The 26,914-nt window shown below is 43.2% G+C and overlaps 1 protein-coding gene across 1 annotated transcript in view; it reads right to left on the reverse strand.

Moving 5' to 3' along the window:
• The window catches only part of MKRN2 (makorin ring finger protein 2), a 45,491-nt gene extending 28,719 nt beyond the window's left edge, over window positions 1-16,772 (reverse strand). Inside the window, exon 1 of the mRNA XM_036911408.2 lies at window positions 16,619-16,772. Within this exon, the coding sequence (XP_036767303.1) occupies window positions 16,619-16,722 (104 nt within the window). The 5' untranslated portion in view covers window positions 16,723-16,772. The remainder of the gene's footprint in view (window positions 1-16,618) is intronic.
• Between the last annotated feature and the right edge of the window lie 10,142 nt (window positions 16,773-26,914).

Consider the following 26,914-nt stretch of genomic DNA (forward strand, 5'->3'; position numbering starts at 1 on the left):
GATAAAGGCCCTCAGAGATAACTTCTAGACCACCATCTCTGCCCTCAAGAAAGGGGACTGTGAAAATGAGGGTTATGTAAGAGGTGAAGCCAGCCAGCCCTATTTGGTAGCGCACATCCCATTTCCACTCCCCAGTGACAAACAGAACCACCCTGAGCACATCCTGCCAGTCCTTTGGGGCATTTCTTGACAGCCTCTTACAGTGGTTATGAGACAGGAAACACGGATGTAGTCAGAGTAGGGTGAGAGCCTCCGGAGGGGGCAGGGTGGGATATCTAGTCAGAGCAATGTAACTACATGCAAGGAAAAACCCCCCACTAAAACTCTATGTTAAACATTGAGCTCTAGAATCATTCTTCAGTGAAATCAGTTAATGTTCCCCAGATAAAGAAGAGTAGCACATGTTTTGTTATGCTAATCATTTGTAACCATGTGTAAGATTCACTTTAACATACTAGAAGGCCCAGGCCTATGTGCTGTCTTTCCTCCTTTGGATCTGACAGACGTGATTCTGCAAACTGAGCAACTAACTTAGCATGCAGACCCAGCTGTAGACAACATGGTAAAAGGCAGGAAGAATTCCATCTTAAAGATAAAATTGCACTTTAACACCCAAGAAGTTCAAGAGGCAAGATTCTTTAGCAAGTAGACAATACCTCAGCCCACCTTGCGGGGGGCTGGGCAGGCAGCCTTTTGATATGCTCCCAGACCAAGGCATCAGTGTCCCAGAGAGAAATCAAGGCAGGAAATTCCTTAAAGTTAATTTTTAATATTCAGGGTCCACTTAACAAGTCCCCAACCCTAAGTTTTTTCATGTTCCTGAAAAATCCTCAACTGCCTGTAAAACCCCCTGGACAATGCACCACTACGGACTCTCTTGTCCCCTCCTGGTGTGAGGCAGGAGCTCTGTCCTTTCACTGTATCTCTAAATAAAAGCCTGTATCTCGCTCTCCTACCTTGACTGTTTATGAAACTCATTCTTCGGCTCCGCAAACAAGAACCCTGGCATCATCTTTGGGGGCTCGTCCGGGATAACTTCGGAGGTGAGTATCGGCATCCAAGCCTGCCTTTTCTTTCACTGTCCTTATAGAAGGAAACTGTCTGTGGCACACAACATCAGGCGCTTGTCAGCCACTTAAATGGGACTAGCCTGGCTGCCAATCTCAAAGTCTCAAGTGACAGGTTCCCTTGCGTCTCCCTCAGTGGATCCCCTGTCTCCCTTGGGAGCAGGGAATGTCAGCTGAGTGGAGGCCTGGATTCCCTTTCAGAGGCATCTCCTCAGATGCGAGGGACTGAGGAAAGCCGTGGGCAACTGCGAGAGTCTAGGCTGTGGCTACACTTCAGCGACTTCTCAAAGGCCCGCGTGTCTGGAATCAGACCCCGACAGCCTAATTGGGTATCCGTGAGGAGTGCCTCTCTGTCTCTGCCTTCCAACCTGCTTCTTCAGGCCGCCCTGGCCTCAGTGAAGCAGGGGGCAGGGAAGTTAGAACTCCCTTCTAACTTCATCAATTTCACGGAACCCGATGCTCACCACCACAAGGTAGGAGATCCACGCTCCGCTCTTCTTCCTAACTAAATGCTGTGCTTTTTATCTCATAAAAATGTGTCTGGGCACCCGTCAGCCACTTAAAAGACGATTGGCGTCAGCTACCAGTCTTAAGTCTCGGGTAAAAGGTTTCCCGGTGTCTGCTACTCCTTGATCCCCCGCCTCTGGATGGACAGGAATGTCAAAGAGTGGCTGAGTCGATTTCCTACTTTCCTATCCTAATCTGCGGACTCTGAGGGCAGACCGGACTAGTAGACAGTGGTCCTTGGATCTTGGCTCTGGCCGATTGATCTGACGGCATTGAGCGAACCTCCAGCTAGGCTGCTGCCTATGAGAGAGTCGCAGATAGCACCTGACCTCTTGTCTCATAGATCAGATTTCATACAGTGGGTGACTAGCGGGATAATTTCCAGGCAGTGGCAGAAACTGGTGTTTGAGAGTATAGACCCCCCTGTAAATGTCCGTGGCAGCCCCTGAATTTTATTTCTAGCCTTAGCAAAAAGCTCCCTCGCTCCGCATTCAAAGCAGTCCTCTTAGGCCTGCACCACTTTCTCCTGTGTAATGTAAATGAAGTCTGTAAAGTAATCAAGCTGAAACCTGAGACCAACATGTAAATGGCTCTAGATTCTGTTGATCTCCTTTCCTTAGAGGCAGTCATCCTGGGGCTAGGCATTTCCCTTTCTGCAGCCCCAGAAAAGCAAAACAGGCTTCTAACTTAGATCAGGGCTCTGGCAGCAAGAAGTCACACAGTCCCTGCACTTATCAGATAGGCAGGGAGCACTCAAGGAAAGCTCATGCAGAGAAAACTAGGGAAACTCCCAAAAGGCGTAAGTAGGAGCACACTGGTATGGTCCCACTAAATCCAGAGCTCCGAGGCGACTCTTGCTTAGTGGGAAGGCAAGAGGGGAATCAAGGCAAGGTACAGGCCACGCTGGTAAGGAGTGGTTAAATCCAGTAGGCCTGGCAGAGGAGGTGATTGACCACTGTCACCCAGGCTCCAAGGAGAGGGGATGTCTTCACAGAGAAAGGCCGACCAGGTGTCGCAGTGTCACACACCTATCTTTCTCTCTTCCAGGTGGGAGCTTCCTCTTCAAGTTTACAGCCAGACACGCCTCTGGCATGCATTCTAAAGAACTGGGAGCAATTTTGATCCCCAGACCCTAAAAAAAATGCTTTATCTTCTGCACCCAAGCCTGGCCTCCATACAAAGTCTCTAATTGGAGAGGCTTGGCCCCTGAGAGAAATACGTAATAAAGTTATGCAGCTAAATTAATTTTAATGCAAGGAAAGAAAATAGTCAAAAGTCCCATAGACTATAATGTAGAACTACTTTTGTAAATTATTTTGGTGGAAATCTATTCTGCTTATTGGGTTCATTATCTTCAAAAATTGAGAGGTTTTTAAACTAGACTCCGTGAAACAGAAGAAATCAATCTTCAGCCTGGCTTTAAATGACTGGAGCTAGAATTGTACTTGCATTTCATTTCCAGCCACCTGGAGACACACAGTACCTATCAGTTCAGAGCCTTCATCGGCCCTGTTAGTCCGAGGCCATCTAAACCTTAACCCAGTTATATAAACTGCTTGCCTGTAGAGTGTATTCTTGAAAACTGAGATACTTTTGGTCAAATAAGCTAAAAGGAAAGGCAACTGAATATCAGTAACTCAAGTCTCTGTGTCAGTTTATCTGTCTGTGTGTATGTTCTTTTTATGAAGAGTGTTGCTAACTGTAGTCATTATGTCTGTCTATATGTTTGTGTGTCTAAACATGTAGATCAAAGATTTTTCTACCTCTGGATGGTATTAATGAAATTGATTTAAAGACAAGTGCTTGTGAAAATTGGGCATTCTAAAGCTTCCAGAGATTTCTAATGGAAAATATTAAGCATTAATGCTAATTCAAGTTGAACTGAAATGGACATGTCTCTATGGTTATCTGCTAAATCTTTCAAGAATAAAATGCTCAGAGGCTTGACTTTGTCTAATATTCCGTAAAGGTTTTGTAAGTAGTCTAGCAGAGTTGTTAAGAATGAGTAAACTAAATGTAGCAAGTGAACTTCTTAATAATAATTGTGTGTTACAGTGTGTATACCTACCTACAGCCTGAGAATCTTTGTGGTAAACTAAAACCTTAAAGTTTTGCTAAGTTAAGAAGATATACTTTTTGTTTAGTGAGAAATTGTGTTGTAAAGCTCATGGTTACAGAAATTATAAAATGTTCATAAATTTGTCAATCTAAAGAATGCTAGTGTAACAGTTTACAATAGCCTGCTTCTCAGTGTTTACTAAACATTAAGGTACCTAATAGTTTTAAGTTCGAATAGTTAACTCTGATATTTTCCAGAGGGCCCCTGGAATATATCAGAAGAATTTTTTCTCATCAGAGGAAGTATTTGACTAATTTGACTTATTTATCTGATATATATTTACCTGGAAAACACTGTCAAAGAGAATGATGCTAAACTTTGTGACTGAATGTTTTGTGTTACAGAAATATCCGAATTTCCTTATGTCAACTGTCTTACAGTAAGCTCTCACCAGATCTTTAAACATTGTCATTTGTAAGTCTTTCGTCATTTATAGTCACTGTTTTATTACTCCTAAGCTAGTAAAGAACTAGATTTCAGCAGAACAGGTATTGGTTATCTAAGATTAAGTAAACTAAGGAAGATGATTTTGTGGCTTTTTGTTTCAAATGTTGCTAATAAAGTATTTAATGCTTTTTCTCTTAAGCTGACTGACAACAGTTTCATAAATGACAATACCTTTATAAGCAAAATTGAAACATTTATCTTTCTACCTGATCCTTCCAGAATTTAAAAACTCGCAATGAGTATTTTTATATTTCATAGCAGTATGTTTATTTGCATAAGTTCAATAAGAACCTGCTTTCCTTGTAAGAGAACCAATTAAAAACACTGATTATACTACCAAGGCTTTGACTGGAATGTCATACCTGAGAGACACGTGCGTAAAGCTCAGATATGAACAGCTTTAAGGAACTAAGGTTGACTTTATATAGCCAACAAAGCCCCTTGGAAGAACTGGCCTGGTACCTTGCTTACAGGGTTCCCAGCAGCCTTACCAGGTGAGTAAGGAAGGTCACTTCCTGGCAAGTGCAGGAACCTCAGGATGTCTTGGGAACCTCAAGAAGAGAGGAATTCACCCAAATCTACAGGTACTGCAGGCACAACCTGATGGCAAGTCTGGCTTGGCTTTCTGGCCTCAAGAAGTCCTTAAAAGTGCAATCTGAAATTCCTTACAAAAAGTTCCAGCAAAGCACGTTTAAAGATCCCATGTAATCAATTAGTCTTCTTGCTGCACTTACGCAAATAATCAAGCCAACTGTTAATTATTTTCTTAATCTGGCTACTTCTAATAAAAATTAGGGTGATTTTAGAGAAAAGTGTTGTTTCAATAATGCAGTCTTATCTATACTAAATCCTAATACTAGTCATTGAGATGTAAACTCGATCCAGAATTCTAGCTTCTTCAAAATATCTATGATTTCCCAGAGGTTTTAGTTTTCTCCTATCATTTCAATTAAAGTTTTACTATTTCTAGTTCTCATATTCAACCATGCATTCTTAATCTTATCAAGTTTGTCCTTCCAGAATGGAAAATCCAACTCCAGATATTGCTACTTAACTTAATACCATGATTTGTTCTATCTTGCCGAGAAGCCACAAAACTGCAAATAGTAATAGAAATGGAACCTGGAATAGAAGAACCTCAACCGTCCACTGATGGAGACCTAGCTGCACCCTTTACTGCTCCCCCTCTCAGCATGAAGCAGCCAGAGCGGTCATTGCCCCCTTTCCCTAGCAGCAGCTAGGGTCTCTATCTGTAGAGGGGGGAATGAGACAGGGACCATGGATGTAGTCAGAGTAGGGTGAGAGCCTCCAGAGGGGGCAGGGCCGGGTATCTGCAGTCAGAGCAATGTAACTACATGCAAGGAAAAACCCCCCACTAAAACTCTATGTTAAACATTGAGCTCTAGAATCATTCTTCAGTGAAATCAGTTAATGTTCCCCAGATAAAGAAGAGTAGCACATGTTTTGTTATGCTAATCATTTGTAACCATGTGTAAGATTCACTTTAACATACTAGAAGGCCCAGGCCTATGTGCTGTCTTTCCTCCTTTGGATCTGACAGACGTGATTCTGCAAACTGAGCAACTAACTTAGCATGCAGACCCAGCTGTAGACAACATGGTAAAAGGCAGGAAGAATTCCATCTTAAAGATAAAATTGCACTTTAACACCCAAGAAGTTCAAGAGGCAAGATTCTTTAGCAAGTAGACAATACCTCAGCCCACCTTGCGGGGGGCTGGGCAGGCAGCCTTTTGATATGCTCCCAGACCAAGGCATCGGTGTCCCAGAGAGAAATCAAGGCAGAAAATTCCTTACAGTTAATTTTTAATATTCAGGGACCACTTAACAAGTCCCCACCCCTAAGTTTTTTCATGTTCTTGAAAAATCCTCAACTACCTGTAAAACCCCCTAGACAATGCACCACTACGGACTCTCTTGTCCCCTCCTGGCATGAGGCGGGAGCTCTGTCCTTTCACTTTATCTCTAAATAAAAGGCTGTGAAAGGGTATCTCGCCGCAACCCTCCTTACCCAGAATGACTCAGGAGACATGGGCCCACGCAAGAGACTTTATTATCTGAAGAAGAGAGTGGCTGCCCCAGAGGGAGGGGTGGGGAGAGAGAGAGAGGGCAGCAGAGAGAGCAGTGGGACAGAGAGCAAAGAGCAGAGAGAGAGAGAGAGAGGAGGGAGAGTAGGGAGAGCAGGGCAGAGAGAGATAGCAGAGAGAGACAGACACAGAGACAGAGCAGCAGAGAGACAAAGAGAGGGCAGCAGAGAGACAGGGAGAGACAGAGGGGGGGGGTAGCAGCGTGGTGCCTTTTATTGTGGCGGATGCGCTTGGCCTGTTGCTTTGGGGGAGGGTGGGGATGTTTAGAGATAAGGCGGGCTAAGCCCCAGGCAAGCCCCGGAATAATTCTCACCGGCTTATGTGCTTGGGACCATGGGGCAAATGGAGGATAAATTACTATTTTCTTACATTCCTCCCTTTTCTGTTTTATAAGTGGTAGAGGATTTGGGAAGGGGTAAAGGTTGGTCTTCAGTAACTGCTTCCTGCTGATTAGGGGCGATTAAGTTCATTTTTGTATTGATGGGGGCGGTCCTCAGATGAGCCCTTGGTCTGCAGTGGTGATGGCATTTTCCAGGTTCAATAAGGATTATAGTCTTTGGAGAGGGGTTGGTAATCCTGTAATATAAGCTGGTTAAAGGTTTGGTGAGAAATTTTTTGCATTTGGGCTGATTGCTATGTTTACATAGGGTGGCTGAATTAATAGCATTTTTGAGGACATATGTGTAGGCAGCAAAGCAACCTGTAGGGCAAAGGGTCCTTGATGGTGCAATCTTTTGGACAGTCTGAAAGAGAAGAAACGGCTGGCATTGGGAAAATAGGTCTGGTGAGAGAGTAAGTGTTGAGACCAGGGTTAATAATCCTGAAGCATGATGCATGGCGGTAGTAAGGGAGGTCTTAGGACTCCGTGCTGGCAGAAACTTCTTCAGTGATGAGCGGAAGCGGAGATGAGCAGCGTGAAACGCGGAGAGTAAGAGGTCCCGTCAGGGTGGAGTAGGAACCTGTGGGAGATTTGGTGGGAGGGGAATAAGGGGAGACAAACTGCTTAAGGTGGGAGTTGTATATTCAATGGGAAAGACCCTGAAGTTTAACTGCAGTTGGTGTGGAAAGGATTACTGTGTATGGTCTTTGCCATTTGGGAGTTAGGGATGGTGTTGCTTGGTGTTTGGAATGGGCATGGTTTGGAGAAGTTTTTTCCTGTCAATGGTAATGGCCTTGTAGCGCGGGAGAGCTGAACTCCCAGGTATGTGACCTAAGTGGCAGACAGCTGAACTTTGGAGGGTGAAACTCAATAGCTGCCTTCTGAGAGAAAGTTTAAAAGGAGAATAGTATCCCATTGTGAGGTTTGTAGGGAGGGACTGCACGGGAGATCATCTACATATTGAAGAAGGGTGGGGCTCGAGAGAGTAAGGGATTTGAGGTCTAGTGCTAGAGCCTGTCCAAAAAGGTGGGGACTATCTCTAAAGCCTTGGGGAAGGACTTGTTAAGTATTCTCTGAATATTAAAAATTAACTTAACATAAGGAATTTCCTGCCTTGATTTTTCACTGGGATACCGGCATCTTGGTCTGGGAGCATAGCAAAAGGCTGCCTGCTCAGCTCCCGAAGTGGGCTGAGGTATTGTCTATTTGCTCAAATATCCTGCTTTTTACTATGCCATCTACAGCTGGGTCTGCATGCTAAGTTAATTGCTCGGTTTGCAAAAATTACCTCCTCAGATCTGAAGGAGGAAAGACAGCACATAGGCCTGGGCCTTTTAGTATGCTAAAGTGAATCTTATACACGATTACAAATGATTAGCGTAATAAAACATGTGCGACTCTTCTTTATCTGGGGAACATTAACTGATCTCACTGAAGAATGATTCTGGAGCTTAATGTTCAACATAGGTTTAGTAGTGGGGGTGGTTCCTAGCATGTAGTTACATTGCTCTGACTGCAAATATCCTGCCTTGCTTTCTCTCCAGAGGCTCTCACCTTATTCTAAGCCTATGGTCCCTGTCTCATTCTCCCCTCTACAGATAGAGACTCTAGCTGCTGCTAGGGAAAGGGGGCGATGACCGCTCTGGCTGCTTCATGCTGAGAGGGGGCAGAGTAAAGGGTGCAGCTAGGTCTCCATCACTGGTCAGTTGAGAGGGCCTCGGAAGGTCGGTTTCATTTCTATTACTATTTGCAGTTTTGTGGCTTCTAGGCAAGATAGAACAAATTGTTATTAGGTTAAGTAGCAACATCTGGAGTTGGATTTTCTATTCTGGAAGGACAAACTTGATGAGATTAAGAATGCATGGCTGAATATGAGAACTAGAAATATGAAGAGTCTAATTGAGAATCATAGCTAGATATTTTAAAGAAGCTAGAATTCTGGATCGAGTTTACATCTCAATGACTAGTATTAGGATTTAGTATAGATAAGACTGCATTATTGAAACAACACTTTTCTCTAAAATCACCCTAATTTTTATTAGAAGTAGCCAGATTAAGAAAATAATTAACAGTTGGCTTGATTATTTGCATAAGTGCAGCAAGAAGACTAATTGATTACATGGGATCTTTAAACGTGCTTTGCTGGAACTTTTTGTAAGGAATTTCAGATTGCACTTTTAAGGACTTCTTGAGGCCAGAAAGCCAAGCCAGACTTGCCATCAGGTTGTGCCTGCAGTACCTGTAGATTTGGGTGAATTCCTCTCTTCTTGAGGTTCCCAAGACATCCTGAGGTTCCTGCACTTGCCAGGAAGTGACCTTCCTTACTCACCTGGTAAGGCTGCTGGGAACTCTGTAAGCAAGGTACCAGGCTAGTTCTTCTAAGGGGCTTTGTAGGCTTTATAAAGTCAATCTTAGTTCCTTAAAGCTGTCTGTTCATATCTGAGTTTACACACGTGTCTCTCAGGTATGACATTCCAGTCAAAGCCTTGGTAATATAACCAGTGTTCTTAATTAGTCCTCTTACAAGGAAAGCAGGTTCTTACTGAATTTATGCAAATAAACATACTACTATGAAATATAAAAATAGTCACTGAGAGTTTTTAAATTCTGGAGGGATCAGGTAGAGAGAAAGATAAAGTTTCAATTTCGCTTATAAAGAGTCATTTACTAAACTATTGTCAGCTTAAGAGAAAAAGGTTAAAACACTTTATCAACAACATTTGAAACAAAAAGCCACAAAATTATCTTCCTCAGTTTACTTAATCCTATGTAACTAATACCTGTTCTGCTGAAATCTAGTTTTTTTACTAGTTTAGGAGTAATAAAACAGTGAGTATAGATGACAAAAGACTTACAAATAACAATGGTTAAAGATCTGATGAGAGCTTACTATAAGACAGTTGTCATAAGGAAATTTGGATCTTTCAGTAACACAAAACATTCAGTGACAAAGTTTAGCATCATTCCCTGTGACGGTGCCTTCCAGGTAATTAAGCAGGTAAATAAGCCAAATTAGCCGAATATTTTCTCCAATGAGAAAAAATTCCTCTGACATGTTCCAGGGGCCCTCTGGAAAATATCAGAGTGAACTAGAGGTAAAAAGCACTTTTTTGAATTTGATTTTGGGAAGCTGTTAAAAGTTTTAAGGCACTTGCTTAAATAGTTACTCACATTAGACAAAGCTATACTTCACTTTAAGCATTTTTCTTTGAAAGATTTAACAGATACCATAAACTTAAATGACTTTAGGTAAACTTAGGCAGCTGATAACCATAAGGACATGTCTATTCAGTTCAACTTAAATTAGTATTAATGCTTAATATCTTCTATTAGAATTTTCTGTAAATTTTAGAATGCCCGATTTTTACAAGTGCTTATCTTTAAATCAATTTTTATGAATACCACCTGGTGGTAGAAAAATATTTTTCATTTACACACTTAGACACAAACATACAGATTGAGATGTAATGATACAGTGAGAGGACAGACAGAGCTCCTGGTGTGAGCCAGGAGGGGACAAGAGAGCCCGTGGTGGTGCATTGTCTAGGAGTTTTATAGGCAGTTGAGGATATTTGGGAACGTGAAAAAAGCTTAGGGGTGTGGACTTTAAGGCAAGTAGTAGGTGTTTAGGATTGCAGGGGAGACAGAGAGAGAGCTTGGTTCAGAGGTAGGAGAAAGCCTGGATATATGGGATCCTTTTCCATTTGCCCGTACACTCACAGAAGTTGTATAAGTCGCAGAGAATTTTAGGATCTAAAGAGCCATTTGGAGGCCATTTAGACTGATTGTCCAAGGGATATTGTGGCCAGATCTCATTACAGTAGTGAACAGGTTTGAGGTCTGGAGTGAAGTGGAGGGGCTTTAGATTATTGAGTAAGCACCCTAGTGGTGAATCTGTGGGAACGGAGGGGCCAGATCCCATGGTGAGAACGAGACCGTTCAGAAGTCGCTGAGGTGTCCCTGAGTGATTGAGAAGGTTGTGGAGAAGACCAGGCACAGTTAGGGGGTCGTCACCACCTCTAACTGTGGGGTCGAAGCGAAAACGCTGGGGAGGCTCGGTATCTGGTACCAGGAGTTTTTGAGTCAAGTAGAAACGTAGATAAAGGGAGACCGGGCCTCAGTGGATGAGGATTCTCACCAGGGGGAGGCAGAGAAGGGTCGACTTTTGGGATCAACCGTGACTCTGAAAGTTGTGGTTGGGGGTGCCCCTGTCCCGGAGGAGCCCTTGGGAGTGCCGGACACTCAATGGTCACTTCCCAGGTTCCAAAGGGACATTTAAGTCGACCATGAAGGGGAGACTCACCAAATTGAAGGCCAGTGTTGGATGAGAAGACGAGCAACCAGGGAAATGGACGGTGAGCCCGTGGAGGAGGATCGGGCAGTGAGGGTTCCCAAAGCAGCTCAGGTTCCCAGAGGAAGAGCAAAGTCCATGGAAGAGCCTCATCCGAAGTCACGGCACCAATGAAAGGGTATCTCGCCGCGACCCTCCTTACCCAGGATGACTCAGGAGACACAGGCCCATGCAAGAGACTTTATTATCTAAAGGAGAAAGTGGCTGCCCCAGAGGAGGGGTTGGGGGAGAGAGAGAGGGAGGGAGAGGGAGCAGCAGAGAGAGCAGTGGGACAGAGAGCAAAGAGCAGAGAGAGAGAGAGAGACAGAGACAGAGAGAGAGCAGCAGAGAGACAGAGACACAGAGAGAGGGCAGGGGGACAGAGAGGGCAGGGGGACAGAGAGACAGAGAGAGAGAGACAGGGAGAGAGACAGAGACAGAGAGAGAGGGGGTAGCAGCGTGGTGCCTTTTATTGTGGTGGATCCGCTCGGCCTGTTGCTTTGGGGGAGGGTCGGGATGTTTAGAGATAAGGCAGGGTAAGCTCAGGCAAGCCCTCACTGGTTTATGTGCTTGGGACCATGGGGCAAATGGAGGATAAATTACTATTTTCTTACAGCCTGTACCTCGCTCTCCTACCTTGACTGTTTATGAAACTCATTCTTCGGCTCCACAAACAAGAACCCCAGCAGTTACATCTATGTTATTGTATTGCACCTTGTAATGAATGCCCAATTATTCACCCTTCTTGATGGCCAAACCATCCCTTATATCATCCTAGAGAAAAGGGTAAGACATGAATTGGGTGGTGAGGAATGGTAGTCTGGGGGTGGCAAGGGTACACAGTACATAGCTGGAGACTCAGAGTAGGGAGATTCTTTCTGAGGGATAGTCTGAAGGGGTCTGCTATTCTGGGTGACCACAAAAAGACGATAGCTGTAGATATGTCAGGGTTCCTGTTCGCAGAGTTGAAGAATGAACTTTGCAAATACTCAAGGTAGAAGAGCCAGGGAGAGACTTTTATTTAGAGATAAAGAGAACAGAGCTCTTGGCTTACACCAGGAGGGCAAGAGAGCACAGAGTGGTGCCTGGTCTAGGGGATTTATAGGCAATTAAGAGACAAAGGGCTAGGGATGAAGACCTGCCAGATGGTCCCAAAATGTTTATTTTTGAAGATACTTGTAAGAACATAGTAATATATCCTCCATTTGTCCCATGGTCCCAAGCACATTAAGCCGGTGAGAATTATGCCTGGGCTTGCCTGGGGCTTATCCTGCCTTATCTCTAAACATCCCCACCCTCCCCCAAAGCAACAGGCCAAGCGGATCCGCCACAATAAAAGGCACCACGCTGCTGCTCTCTCTCTCTCTCTCTCTCTCTCTCTCTCTCTCTCTCTGCCCCCTGTCTCTGTCTGTCTCTCTGCTGCCCTCTCTCTCCCCACCCCCGTCTGGGGCAGCCACTCTCTTCTTCAGATAATAAAGTCTCTTGCGTGGGTCCGTGTCTCCTGAGTCATTCTGGGTAAGGAGGGTCGCGGCAAGATATCCTTTCAATACTAGTTTCTTATCAGTGGGTTATTTTGCAAAGTTAGCTTAACACAAGAAATTTAACTTCTCTGATTCTTTCCCAGGATAGCCGCTTTTTGATCTGGGAGCTTATCAATTAAGACTGCCTGCCTTGTTTCCAAGATGGGCTGAGTTATTGTTTAATTAAAATGCAATCTTAGCTTTAAGACAGAATTTTTCCTAAATAAGCTGGGCCTTTGAGCAGGCTTAAAGTAAATCTTACCATGGTATGTTTTAATTGACACAGTGAAAACACAGGCTCCACTGAGATACTTTTCTTTTATCTGGGGAGTATTCAAACTTCTAGGCCAAGTTGCTCCTGGCTTTTTAGTTCTAACTAATCTCCCTGAAGAATACTTATATTCATAGTTTGATATTTTTACTTTAGAGAATTAATGTGACTCTGACTTTGCTTAAATGTTTAATATGGAGTTTTGGTAGGGGTCTTTTTCCAGAGGCCCTCACCCTACTGTGTCTAAACCCTGTCTCACAGACACGATGGCTTTTGTATGCTGCAAAGGCTATCAGCTTGACTACTAGCCACAGAAACACCACAGCTCTAGCTGTGGCTGAGGGCTGAGTCAAACAGAATGAATCTGGTTTCTTGCAGGCATTTAAACAGTGTTTACTTCTAGCAAAACGCTTTTGCAAATCATTTCCAAATAATTCAGTAATTTGCATGCTCAGTGGCACTTTATATTTACTTCCGTATTTTCGCACACTCATATTTTATGGCTGTACTGCTTGTGACAACAGATCCATTAAAGGGGAAGGATGGTAATGCTAGGCACAGCAGGCGGCTTGAAATAAATGGATTGGGGAGGGGATGCAATAAAGCATAGCACAGTGGTTCAGTGAAGACTCTGAAGTCAGTTTGCTGTGTGACACTGAGCAAATTATTTAAATCTCTAAGCCTCTGTTCTCCCATCTGTAATATAATAATTGTACTTCATGATTGCTGTGATAGACCACTGTTTTACCCGAAGACAATGCATGTTAAGTGCTTAGCCTAACACACAGTAAGTGCTCTAAGATGGTTATCACCTGATCAAACCAACTCTGGTTAGGTCATTACCATCCCATTTACAGATGAGGAAATTATGGCACAGGTGGTCCCAGGATCAGAATCCAGAACTGCCAAACTCTAGAGTTCAAGCTCTTACTACCACTTATTGCTTGACAAAAATCCCCCATGGTTTGTGACTTACAACCAAAAGCTATAGGCTTGACTCTGAGGAAACAAATTCTAGGACCGCTACTAGTGATAATAAGACAGAGGGGCCTGGGCCTCTGTTACATGGGGAGGAAGAACAACAACAAAGAAACAGTAATAAAAGCCTGCACCAGGGCTTTGAAAACAGTGGAATACTTAGGGAGATGGTTAGGAGGAAAAATCACAAAACACATTCCCCAGCTTGCGACTCTGGACAGAGCGGCATGCCTGGGAATCAGGAGAGCTGCCTGACAGCCCAGCGGCGCGAGCAGCTTTTCCGCCATTCCAGGCAAAAACATATGGAGTGTCATTGTAGTAAGTTTGTGAATCCCAGCATTTCTCATTCATCTCTTGAAGACATAATTCGATTAGAATGGAAGCAAAACACTGTCCTGCTGCTACTCAGAATAGGCATGTACATCATATCCCACAGTCAGGGAAAAAAACCTTTGCACCCCAAAATTAAACAAAACAGCTGAGCACCCTGTTTAGGTAATGGTCTCCAAAATAAATCAGACCTTGAACATTTTCTGTAAGTTAGCCACGCCTGGGGATAAAACTTCAAGTGAAAAAAGCTTTTCCACCATAAAACACTAATGTAAACTTGGTATTCTGGGTATGTCACAGTTTTGTATCATTTACAGATATGCTCTGATTTTCATTTGGTGAGGCAGTCCTTGTGAGGTCTCCTTCCCACACATTTGCAAGTAAACTTTTTACTTTCTACATGTATTTAAGCATTTTCCTTTTCTATGAACATATTAAAAGCTATAAAAATTTCTGCAGTAAAGAAACCTTAATTTAGCACTTCACAAACTTATTTGGAGGCCGTATAGTCTAAGAGCATGGACTCTGACGTCACACCCCTGCCACTCAGAAGCTTAATGACGTGAGACAATCACTTGAGTGCTGAGAGTTGGCTCACAATGTGTGAACAGTGAGTTGCTCGAATACATGCGATATAGCTGGTAGAGCACCTCCAAAGAGAACCCAGCACATTGTAAGCCTCCCAACAAACATCCATCAGTACTTAACAGAACGGATCCCTCCCCAACATTCTTACCCACTTTGAGTTTATATGCAAAAACATCCTACAGGATGCCCGTTTGGATGACATACAATTAAAGCGTTCAAATCGAACTATCTCCCAGTGCAGAAGGAAAAAAACGAAGATGATCCTGATTTAAGTTTTTGTTGCTGCTTTTAGATGTGAGGTTAAGGGCAAGTCTCAAGTCTTTCTGAGCATACGGTTTCCTTGATCCGTAAAAGCAGATACTACACAGAGCTGAGATTCAATTATAAAGCATTATATAAATGTGTGTTTTGTGGACATATCTTAGGAACAGTAGCCACAATTTGCTATGCAACCCACAATAACTAAAGATACCTGCTTAAACAAGGGAAACTTGATAGAAATAAAAATAACACACACACACACACAGGTCTTCACAAGACCTTCTAGTACAAACTGCATAAAATTTTCCATAGACATTGGGTGCAAAGTTCTGACAGCTGCTTAATATAAGCCACCCCGGGCCTTGGATAAACAGGTTGAATGGTTTCTACTAACGTAAGACTTTTTACATAGCCACTTCTCAATTACTCATACTAATTAAGAGAATTAACAACATACGTGGTACTTGACTAAACGATTACATAAAACCATTAAAAAATTATTTTGGTGGGGGAATAACTCCGGGGGAAATTCCCTGAGTTAAAATACCTTTGAAACACAAATCAGTCAAAGTTAGCAATAAAAGTTTAAGAAACCCGTTCACTGCTTAAAAGCAGTTGCCCCCGCATCTCTCTCGAACCGGCAGCCGCAGCAGAGTAAAAAACTCCACCCTACCTCTCCGGACCCTCGCGGGCCCATACCTATAGATATGGAGATGGCTACTTCTCTTCACCCCTCGGAAACACTTATTGATATGGAGATGAACTAAAAGTAGGCGAAGGGATTCTGGAAATATTGCAATTTTACCCATATGGGAGGCAGTGTTCCCCGACGAGAGTTTTACTGAAACCAATTATTAAAATAAAAACTACTTTTCAGGAATAAGTTCAGTAAGACTAGGAACCTAAAACTGGTAAGCCACACCTTGGCAAGCAACGACAGTGTTACAAAACCAAGCTCTACTTCACAGGAGCAGTCTTCGTGTAGCCATCCAGGTTTGAATTTTCTACACCCACCCCACCCATTATTGTTGTATTTCTCCACGCCGGTGTCTAAGAGTATCTCAACCTCTTTCAGTCTCAATTTCCTGCACTGTAAAATGGGAATCATATCTAATCAGTAGCGTTAAAGCCTAGTGTGACAATGAAAAGAGGATCTGGAAATACGCGGGGCACTTAAGTGCAGTAAACGCTACCTGCCGTTATTTTTCAAGTTGGGGCTCCTTCAGGAGTTCTTCAAACTCTTGAGAAATGAAGAACGCTTCCAGGGCCCCAACTTCTTTGAGGCTTTTATCGTCGACTAACCACCTACTCCTGCGTGGGGTCCCCGCCCGCAGACGCTTCGCGTGCCTACGCTCAACTCCAAACCCCTTCTCCGGCTGAACCGTAGTGCCTTCAGGGCCCAGCACCCCGCCCGGCCCGGTTCGCACCCCTTGCCGGCCCACAGGGGGCTTCAAAGTCGCCACGCAGCCCCCCGCGCTGGCCTCGGCCAGCGCCACGGCCCCAGGACGCCGTCGCGCATCCGCCGGGTCCCGGGCTCGGGCCGCGGCTCTAAGTTCCGCCTTGAAAACACGCCGGACAGCAAACAGCTGGGCAACTTTTCACGCGTTCGCTCAAGCCTCAGTTTCCCTGGCAGCACGACTTAAGCTCAGTCGCCTCCCAAAACCCGGAGGAGAGGCCCGAAGGGGTGAGGCGGGGCTCTGAGGGCCGCGCACTGACCTGCAAGTGACCTGCTTGGTGCTCATGGTGGTCGCGCTTTTAGGCCCTCGTTGCCCGCCGCCTCTCGCTCTCGCCGTAGCCGCCTCGGCCTCGGCCCTGCCCATCCCGCGCGGCTGCGTCACGCCGGCGCACACCGCCCCTCCCGTGTGGCGCCGGCCGGAAACCTTGCCGCCGTCACAGTTGGTTCCGCCCGCGAGGTGGAGCCGGGCCGCTTTCCCGTTCCCGCGCCCCGTCAGGCATTTCCATGCTTCCGGGCTGGGGTTTGGATGGCATCCTGGTCCTGTCAGTCTGACCCCTTCTCTAAAAACATTCTTTAGCGACCCCTCTCGCGTCCTGAGAATCACCTCGCCCCTCCCGAGGCCAAGCTCCCGCCTCTCCGGTGCGCACCTCAATCCCTAATGCTCCAACCCATCCAAACTTCACTCCCTAGGCGGCTTTCTCAGGCCCTGCCTCACCTGCTCCCGCCATTTCTCGCCTCCCACTTAAGAAATTCCTTAGCCCCGTCCCAAATGATGTTTTTCAAAATCTCTACTCCCACCCCAAATTTTGGTTCCAATTTTTTCCCCCTGGCTTTCCTTTGCTGTTCGTCTTAACATTTCCTATGGTGGAAACCCAAAAAAGATTTTCATGACCCATTCCTCTGGTTCTCAATGTCCTGCAGATCCTGCTCCCACCCCTCTCTCCACCATGCGTCCTCTTCCTCTGTTTCCACCATCATGGTTCCAGTCAAGCAACTGTTTCTTCTTGCCTGGGCCCATGCAGTAGCCTCTTAACTGTTCTTCCTGCTTCTACTCCCGCCTTCACATAGTCTAAGACAAAACCTATCTTAAAAACATAAATCGTGTCATGTGTCCCTCACCTCCCCTAATCCTTTCAATGGTGTAAGTCCGGGGAAAGGAAATCCCGGGGCAAAATAACTAAAAACCAAAATCAGTCAAAGGGAGAAATAAAGTTTAAAACCCAATTATTGCTCACAAACTACAGCCCCAGCCGTCTTCTCCTGCTCAAACAGAAGCAACACCCACCCTCCCCCTCACCTCTCAGGGACCGATAAGACCTCTGCTGCCCAGGTAATCATCCATTGATATGGAGATGAACTTCTCCACCCCTGAGGAAATATGCAAATGCACTAAACCCGTACTTCTTTCCACCTCTGAACGCCTGTTGATATGCAGATGTACCAAAGCCAGGAAAGATATTCTGGAAATACTACAATTTTACCCACAAATGGTTTCCCACTGCTTCCTTTTAAAATGTCTTTAAAAAGTTGTTTTAAGTGAGATATAACAGACTATATAGTAAAGTACACAAAACACATAATATGTCTCTATGAATTTTTACACATGTATATGGCACAGGGACCGTGGGTTTAGACAGAGTAGGGTGAGGGCCTCCAGAAAAAAGCAAAGCAGGATAATTACAGTCAGAGCAATGTAACAAAGTGCAAAGAAACCCCTACCGAATCTCCATGTTAAACATTAAACAAAGTCAGAGTCACATTAATTCTCTAGGGTAAAAATATCAAACTAGGAATATAGGCATTCTTCAGTGAGATTACTTAAAACTAGGAAGCCAAAAAAGACTCAAAATTAATGAGCTAATCAGTTAAAGCTCAAAAAGGCCAGGAGCAACTTGGCCTGGAACATTTGAATATTCCCCAGATAAAGGAAAGTATCTAGCATAGCCCATGTCTTCATTGTGTTAATTAAATCCTGCCACTGTAAGACTTACTTTAGCCTGCTAAAAGTGTAAGATAAAATTTAGCCGAGATAAGCAGGTAAAGAGAGGCAACAAAGGGCCAGGTAGTTTATTTGAATGCACCCCTGGGTGATGTTCCACAGCCTGGGCATTACAGGCTGGAGAAGTCACACCAGGTCAGGGAGGTGAGGGCTTATAAAGGATTAGGAGGGGGCGGAGTGGGCAAGCTATCCTAGGGGGTGTGGAGAGGTATGATTGGCTAAAGGTGACATAATAGACAACTAGAAACTTTTTTTTCCTTCCAAGAGGTCGGAGGCTCATCCTGGTCTTAGTTGGCACATCAGAAGGATGGAATTCAGGAAGAGCTGTCCCCTTTCCATATAAGGCACGGATTTTGGGGTCTGGTCTGTTCTCCCCCTATGGCATCTCTCTGTTCTGTTTGCATGTCCTTGTTTTTCCTTCCTTCAGCCTAACATTCCAGCCTTTTGGTCATAATGGGCAACAACTCGATCTGGCTACTTCCGGCTGACAAAGGGCATCGTGGGGGTTTGAGGCTGGTATTAGGCAGAAGGAGGGGGTTCAGTGGGAAGAGGTGCATAACGGTAAAGTAACATCTGGTTGGTGGCGACCCAGGTCATCTGGGTTAGCTGCTGTTGGAGGAACCTGAGGACACAAGGGGCAACTAAGGGTAAACCACAAACTGTTATTAAGGGGCCCAGTAAGGGCATTAGCCAGGCCATTATGGGGAACTGGAATTCTGGATCGAGTTTACATCTCAATGACTAGTATTAGGATTTAGTATAGATAAGACTGCATTATTGAAACAATACTTTTCTCTAAAATCATCTTTACTTTTACTAGAAGTAGCCAGATTAAGAAAATAATTAATACTTGGATCTGTTATTTGCATAAGTGCAGCAAGAAGAGCAATTGATTACATAGGCTCTTTTAAATGTGCTTTGCTGGAACTTTTTGTAAGGAATTTCAGATTGAACTTTTAAAGGCCTCTCGAGGCCAGAAAGCCAAGTAAGACTTGCCATCAGGTTTTGCCTGCAGTACTTGTAGACTTGGGTGAATTCCTCTCTTCTCGAGGTCCCCAAGACATCCTGAGGTTCCTGCACCTGCCAGGAAATGACCTTCCTTACTCACCTGGTAAGGCTGCTGGGAACCCTGTAAGCAAGGTACCAGGCCAGTTCTTCCAAGGGGCTTTGTTGGCTATATAAAGTCAACCTTAGTTTCTTAAAGCTGTTCATATCTGAGCTTTATGCACGTGTCTCTCAGGTATGACATTCCAGTCAAAGCCTTGGTAATATAATCTGTGTCTTTAATTGGTTCTCTGACAAGGAAAGCAGGTTCTTATTGAACTTATGCAAATACTGCCATGAAATATAAAAATACTCATTGAGAGTTTTTAAATTCTAGAGGGATCAGGTAGAAAGATAAATGTTTCAATTCTGCTTATAAAGGTATGGTCATTTACTAAACTGTTGTCAGCTTAAGAGAAAAAGCTTAAAACACTTTATCAACAACATTTGAAACAAAAAGTCACAAAATTATCTTCCTTAGTTTACTTAATCCTATGTAACTAATACCTGTTATGCTGAAATTAAGTTTTTTTACTAGCTTAAGAGTAATAAAACAGTGACTATAAATAATAAAAGACTTACAAATGACAATGTTTAAAGATCTGATGAGAGCTTACTGTAAGACAGTTGACATAAGGAAATTCTGATACTTCTGTAACACAAAACATTCACTAACAAAGTTTAGCATTATTCTTTCTGACAGTGCTTTCTAGGTAATTAAGCAGGTAATTATATATCAGATAAATAAGTTAAATTAGCCAAATACTTTCTCCAATAAGAAAAAGATCTTCTGACATGTTCCACGGGCCCTCTGGAAAATATCAGAGTGAACTAGAGGTAAAAGTACCTTTGTGAATTTGATTTTGGGAAGTTGTCAGAAGAAAGTTTCTTTGGCACTTGCTTAAATAGGATTATAGGTTGCCATGAAGCAATACTTATCCAATTAACTAGAATGACAACAAAGTACTTCAAAGGCAAATAAAGAAGGTTACACAGTTGTTAGCAAAGTTTAGCTTTTAGTCCTTTTAATATTAAGATCTCATTTTCTTAAAGACTCTGACAACTCACTGAGACTTTAAGCATAAGAAACTGCTTTGATAAAACAATTAGAAGAACTCTGCAATCTTTCAATATTAAGAGCAGACTAATAGTTAAGAAAACTTTGTCCTTTTAACTGAAAACAAAATTCTAATTTTGCTGTGTACTTGATACTGAGACTCATTTGCTTTAATTTTATATAGCATGACCATATTAAATTCTTCTACAAACTTTTTACCTTCTTTTTACATTTAGATTTCTTCTTCTAAATAAACAGCTGTACTTTAGAACAAAGTTACTTTCTTTTATTAAAAGACATATTTTTTAGCATGCAGAAATGTTTTCCTCCTTACTACTTTAAGTAGTTTTGATTAGAACTTAAAACTATTACTTTAACCTTCAGTGAACACTGAAAAAAAGGATACTGTAAACTGTTACACTAGCATTCTTCAGATTGATATATCTATGAACGTATATTATTATTTTTGGAAATGTGCTTTATAGCACAATTTCTTATTAGGCACAAAATATGTCTATATAGCTTAGCAAACTTTAAGAATTTTGGTTACTACAAAAATTCTCAGGCTGTTTGCATATATATACAGTGTTACACATTAATACAATATTATTATTAAGATATTTATTTGCTAGGCTTGTTTACTTATTTTTAGCAGATATGCTAGATTACTTACAAAACCTTTACTGAATATTAGACAAAGCCAAGCCTTTAAGCATTTTATTCTTAGAAGATTTAGAGATAACATACACAGAAATGACCTTAGGTAAACTTAGGCAGCTGATAACAAGGACATGCCCGCCTCAGCTAAATCCAAATTAGCATTAATGCTTAACATTTTTATCAGATTTTCTGGAAGTTTTAGAATGCCCAATTTTCACAAGCGCTTGTTTTTAGATAAAATATTTGTCATCTATACACCTAGACACACAAACGTACAAACTGAGATACAACAACTACAGTCAGCAACACCCTCCACACAAAAACATACATACAGACAGACAAACTGATATGGAGACTTGAGTCACTGATATCCAATTGTCTTCCTTCTCCTCAGCTTCTTGTCTGTGGCTTCTGGAACCAGAGGGCGGGAGGAGTGTGTTCTGGTGGGGGAAGAGGGCGGTGAAGGCAGAACGAGAGGGGGAGGGGGAGGTGCAGCCCCTGGAAGAGGAGAGCAGGACGACGGCATGGTTGAGAATGCAGGACTTTAAGATGGCGGCAACATGTGTGAAGACAAAGGACTTAAAGATGGTGGTGGAGAGAGGAGGAGGAGATTGCGAGCTAAGGGAGGCAGGTGACTGAGGTTTTCTGGCGGATCTGAAAAGGAAGGACTGAGCAGAGTAAGAGGCTGACAATCTTTAACTGGAGATCGGGCCAGGAGAACCTGAGTCATAGAACACAACATTAAGGTCTGGACAGGAGTGCAAAGTCCAAAACGCCTGCACATATGGGATTTCACTCTATTCTCCGCTCCAGTGGCAATAATTAATCAAGGTGGTGAGGAGGCTAAAATTGAAAGTTCCCTCAGGGGGCCAGCTAGATAGGTTGTCCAAGGGATACTGAGGCCCGGCCTCAGAGCAAAGAAAGACTAGCTTCCATTTGCAAACTTCCCGGGACAAATATAGAGTAGCCAAATTAGAAATGAGACACCACAGTGGGGTCTGAGCCTCTGCTTTTGAGGGCTGGTTCCCCATGTCTGCGCCACTCCCCAACTAATCCCGCTGAGAGGAGCGCCCAGCGTCCCAAGCGCGCCAAGTCAGGGGAGATGTCCTGGGAGGCTGGGTGAGGGACGTCTCCCCCACCACAGGGCCAGGGATGGGCCGGATGCCCACAGACATCCTGGGGCCTGGGGTAGGATGTCTCCCATACCGCAGGGCCAGGGGCAGGCCGGATGCCCGCAGAGGGTGGGCCACCTGGACATACGTACGATTTCTAACAGACCAGGTGAAATGGAGTTAGGGAGGGAAACAGACTGGGGGAAACTGAGGGACTCACCGGAAAATAGTCCACGCAGCGGAGAGCAGGTTGAGGTCCTGGGTCGGGAAGGAGGGGGCAGGGCCACTGGTGGCCGGTTGGGGCTCCACACTCACACCCCTTCCCGGGTTTTTCGGCACCAAATGTGAGATAAATTTTAGCCAAAATAAGCAGGCGAAGAGAGGGAACAAAGGGCCAGGTAGTTTATTTGAATGCACCCCCGGGTGATGTTCTGTGGTCTGGGTATTACAGGCCGGGGAAGTCACACTCGGTCAGGGAGGTGGGGGCTTATAAGGGATTAGGAGGGAGAGGAGTGGGCAAGCTATCTTAGGGGGTGTGGAGAGGTATGATTGGCTAAAGGTGACATAATAGACAACTAGAAACTTTTTTTCCTTCCAGGAGGGAGGAGGCTGACATCCGGGTCTTAGTTGGCACATCAGAAGGATGGAATTCAGGAAGAGCTGTCCCCTTTCCATATAAGGCACAGATTTTGGGGTCTGGTCTGTTCTCCCCCTATGGCATCTCTCTGTTCTGTTTGCATGTCCTTGTTTTTCCTTCCTCCAGCCTAACAAAAAGGACCAGCTTATTTTTTTTTTAACTTTACCTATATGCTGTCTTCCTCCTCCAGCCCCTAATCAAGTAATTTGCAACCTGGGCAATTAAGTTAGCAAGGAAGCCCAGCCATAAACAACAGCATAGTAAAAAGAGGAAGGATTCCCCACCTTAAAGATAATATTGCATTTTAGAACCCAGGAAGTTAAGAAGTAAGGTTCTTAACATACTCTTTAGCAAACAGACAATAACTCAGCCCACCTTAGGGGCAGGGTAGGCAGTCTTGAGTGGTATGCTCCCAGCAGGAAGCTGCTATCCTGGGAAGTAATCAGAGCAAGTAAATTTCTCATGTTGTTAATTTTGCAAAATTACCTGGAATAGAAAAGACTTAATGTCTCATCAAAGATAAACATGCTGGGACCACTTAAGTCTGCACCCCTAGCCCTTTGTCACATTCCTGAAAATCCTCAACCACCCATAAAACTCCTAGACAGCGTACCACTATGGGCTCTCCTTACTGGAGCTCTGTCTTCTCACTTTATCTCTAAATAAAAGGCTCTCCCTTGCTTTCCTACCTTGAGTTTGTGAAGTTCATTCTTTTACTCTGTGAACAAGGACCCCAGCATTGTATACACTCATGAAAACCATCACTCATAAAAATGAAGAACACTATCAACACCCCAGAGGGCTCTCGTGTCCCCTCCCTGTCAATACCTCCCAAAGGTAACTGCTTATTCTTATTTCCATTGCCACAAATTACTTTCGATTGCTAGTTTTGATGTAAATCATTAGAACGCACTCTTTTGTCTGTTTTCTGACCAACATCAATCTTTAAGATCTATCCATGTTGTTGTAGGTAACTGTATGTTGTTGTTCTTTTATGTTGCTGTAAAAATATTGTCTTCCAATGAATGAACATGGTATATACCTCCGATTACTTAAGACTTTAGCAATTTCTCTCAGAAATTTAAAAGTATATTGGGAAATTTCTAGTTTTCACTGCACAGGGGTCTTCAGCAAGACCTTTTATTCCTAGGGATCTGGATGGGATCTTTGATGTTATTTTAAATGACATTTTAAAAAATGTCCTGATTGTTTGTTGCTTGCTCCATGCTAAATTTATGTATCAATTCTAATGGTTTGTTGATTCTTTGGAATTTTTTACACAGTCATGCCATCAGCCAATAATGACACTTTTCAATCTTAATATTCTTCCTTTTAATTGCCTTATTGCCCTGTTGAGAACATTCACTGTAACCTTACATAGAAATGGTAGTAGTGGGTGTAAGATAAATTCCAATAAATTCCAACTGAAATAAGCAGGCGAAGAGAGGCAACAAATGGCCAGGCAGTTTATTTGAATGCAATCCCCGGGTGATGTTCCTCGGTCTGAAACACAGGCTGGGGAAGTCACACCCAGCAGGGCAGGCAGCAAGTTTTTAAAGAAGGCAGGGGAGGGAGAGCAAAGGTGTACAGTGGCACAAGGATTGGCTCACCTAGGGTACGTGGGGGTCTCTCATTGGCCTTTAGCCAGGTACTGGAAAGTTACCACTAATCTTTTAGCTTGGGGGAAGGGCTCTAGTTGGGAGTGTTATCTGATAAGGCTCTGGAATGTTGTCAGACCGGAACCTGTTGGTCTCTTCGCCTTGTTTGATGAGCCTGAGCTTGTCTATCAGGCTCACCCCTTCCCCTGGTGCCTCCATCCTTACAGTGGGCATCCTTGTCTTGTTACTGAATTCAGGGAAAGTATTTACTATTTCACCATTAAAATGTTAGTCCCTAGGGTTTTTGAAGTTATTATCAAATTAAGGAATTTTCTTAGAGTTTTTATCAAGAACAGTTCTTGTTTTTTCAAATCCCTTTTCCCCATATATATTGAGAAAAACATATTGTTTTATCCTTTATTAATATTTTTTTGAATTATATTGGCATTTGACTGTTAAACTTGCCTTGAGTTCCTCAAACATACTCGACTTGGCATAACATGTTATTTCTATAAACCAGCAGATTCTATTTGTTAATATTGTGTTTAGGATCTTTGCATCCTTGTTTATGAGTGATATTGGTCTGTAGTTTTCCTTTCTTGTAATGCCCAGGTCAGCTTTTGGTATCAGATGTGCATACAATGAGTTTGAAAGTCTTCCCTCTTTTCTATTCTCTGGAAAAGTCTATATATAGGTATTAACTTTTTCACAAAATGGTTGGAAGAATTTACCACTGAGACCATCTCACCCTGCAGTTTACTTCATAGGAAGATTTTTAATTAAAGATTCGATGGCTGTATTATATATAGGATTATTTATATTTTATCTTCTTGTGTCAGGTTTAGAAAGCTTTCTTTCAAGTAAAATAATCCATTTCATCTAAATTGTTCAATATATTGTGATGGAATTCATCACAATGTCTTCTTTTTTATTAAATTAAGGTATTACTGATATACACCCTTACAAAGGTTTCACATGAAAATGCAATGTGGTTACTATATTTACCCATATTATCAAGTCCCCACCCATACCCCAATGCAGTCACTGTCCATCAGTGTAGTAAGATGCCAAAGAGTCACTATTTTCCTTCTCAGTGCTACACTTTTTTCCCCATGACCCTTCACAACATGTGTATTAAACATAATACCTCTCAATCCCCTTCTCTCTCCCTCCCCACCTGCCCTCCCACACCCCTCCCCTTTGGTAGCCCCTGGTCCCTTCTTGGAGTCTGTGAGTCTGCTGCTGTTTTGTTCCTTCAATTTTGCTTTGTTGTTATACTCCACAAATGAGGGAAATCATATGGCATTTGTCTTTCTCCACCTGGCTTATTTCACTGAGCATAATATCCTCTAGCTCCATCCATGTTACTGCAAATGGTAGGATTTGTTTATTTTTTATGGCTAAATAGTATTCCATTGTGTATATGTACCACTTCTTTATCCATTCATCTACTAATAGACACTTAGGTTGCTTTCATTTCTTGGCTATTGTGAGTAGTGCTGTAATAAATGTAGGGGTGCATATGTCTTTTTGAATCTGAGAAGTTGTATTCTTTGGGTAAATTCCAAGGAGTGGGATTCCCGGGTCAAATGGTATTTCTATTTTTAGTTTTTTTGAGGAGCCTCCTTATTGCTTTCCGCAATGGTTGAACTAGCTTACATTCCCACCAGCAGTGTAGGAGGGTTCCCCTTTCTCCGCATCCTCACCAGCATTTGTTGTTCTTAGTCTTTTCGATGCTGGACATCCTTACTGCTGTGAGGTGATATCTCATTGTGGTTTCAGTTTGCATTTCCCAGATAATTGGTGATGTGGAGCATCTTTTCATGTGTCTGTTGGCCATCTGAATTTCTTCTTTGGAGAATTGCCTGTTCATATCCTCTGCCCATTTTTTAATCGGGTTATTTGCTTTTTGGGTGTTGAGGTTTGTAAGTTCTTTATATATTATGGATGTTAATACCTTGTTGGGTAAGTTGTTAACAAATATATTCTCCCATGCTGTAGGATGCCTTTTTGTTCTTTGGTAGCCCCTAGTCCCTTCTTGGAGTCTGTGAGTCTGCTTTTGTTCCTTCAATTTTGCTTTGTTGTTATACTCCACAAATGAGGGAAATCATTTGGCATTTGTCTTTCTCCACCTGGCTTATTTCACTGAGCATATCCTCCAGCTCCATCCATGTTGTTGCAAATGGTAGGATTTGGTGTCCTTTGCCATATAGAACTACTTAGTTTGATGTAGGACCATTTTTGCTTTTGTTTCCCTTGCTTAAGGAGATGCATTCAGGAAGAAGTTGCTCATGTTTATATTCAGGAGATTTTTGCCTGTATTGTCTTCTAAGAGTTTTATGGTTTCATGAATTACATTCAGGTCTTTGATCCATTTCGAGTATGGGGTTAGACAATAATCCAGTTTCATTTTCTTACATGTAGATGTCCAGTTTTGCCAACACCACTT

Source organism: Manis pentadactyla, chromosome 1 (genome assembly GCF_030020395.1).
Source record: "Manis pentadactyla isolate mManPen7 chromosome 1, mManPen7.hap1, whole genome shotgun sequence".
In the NCBI taxonomy this organism is placed as follows: domain Eukaryota; kingdom Metazoa; phylum Chordata; class Mammalia; order Pholidota; family Manidae; genus Manis; species Manis pentadactyla.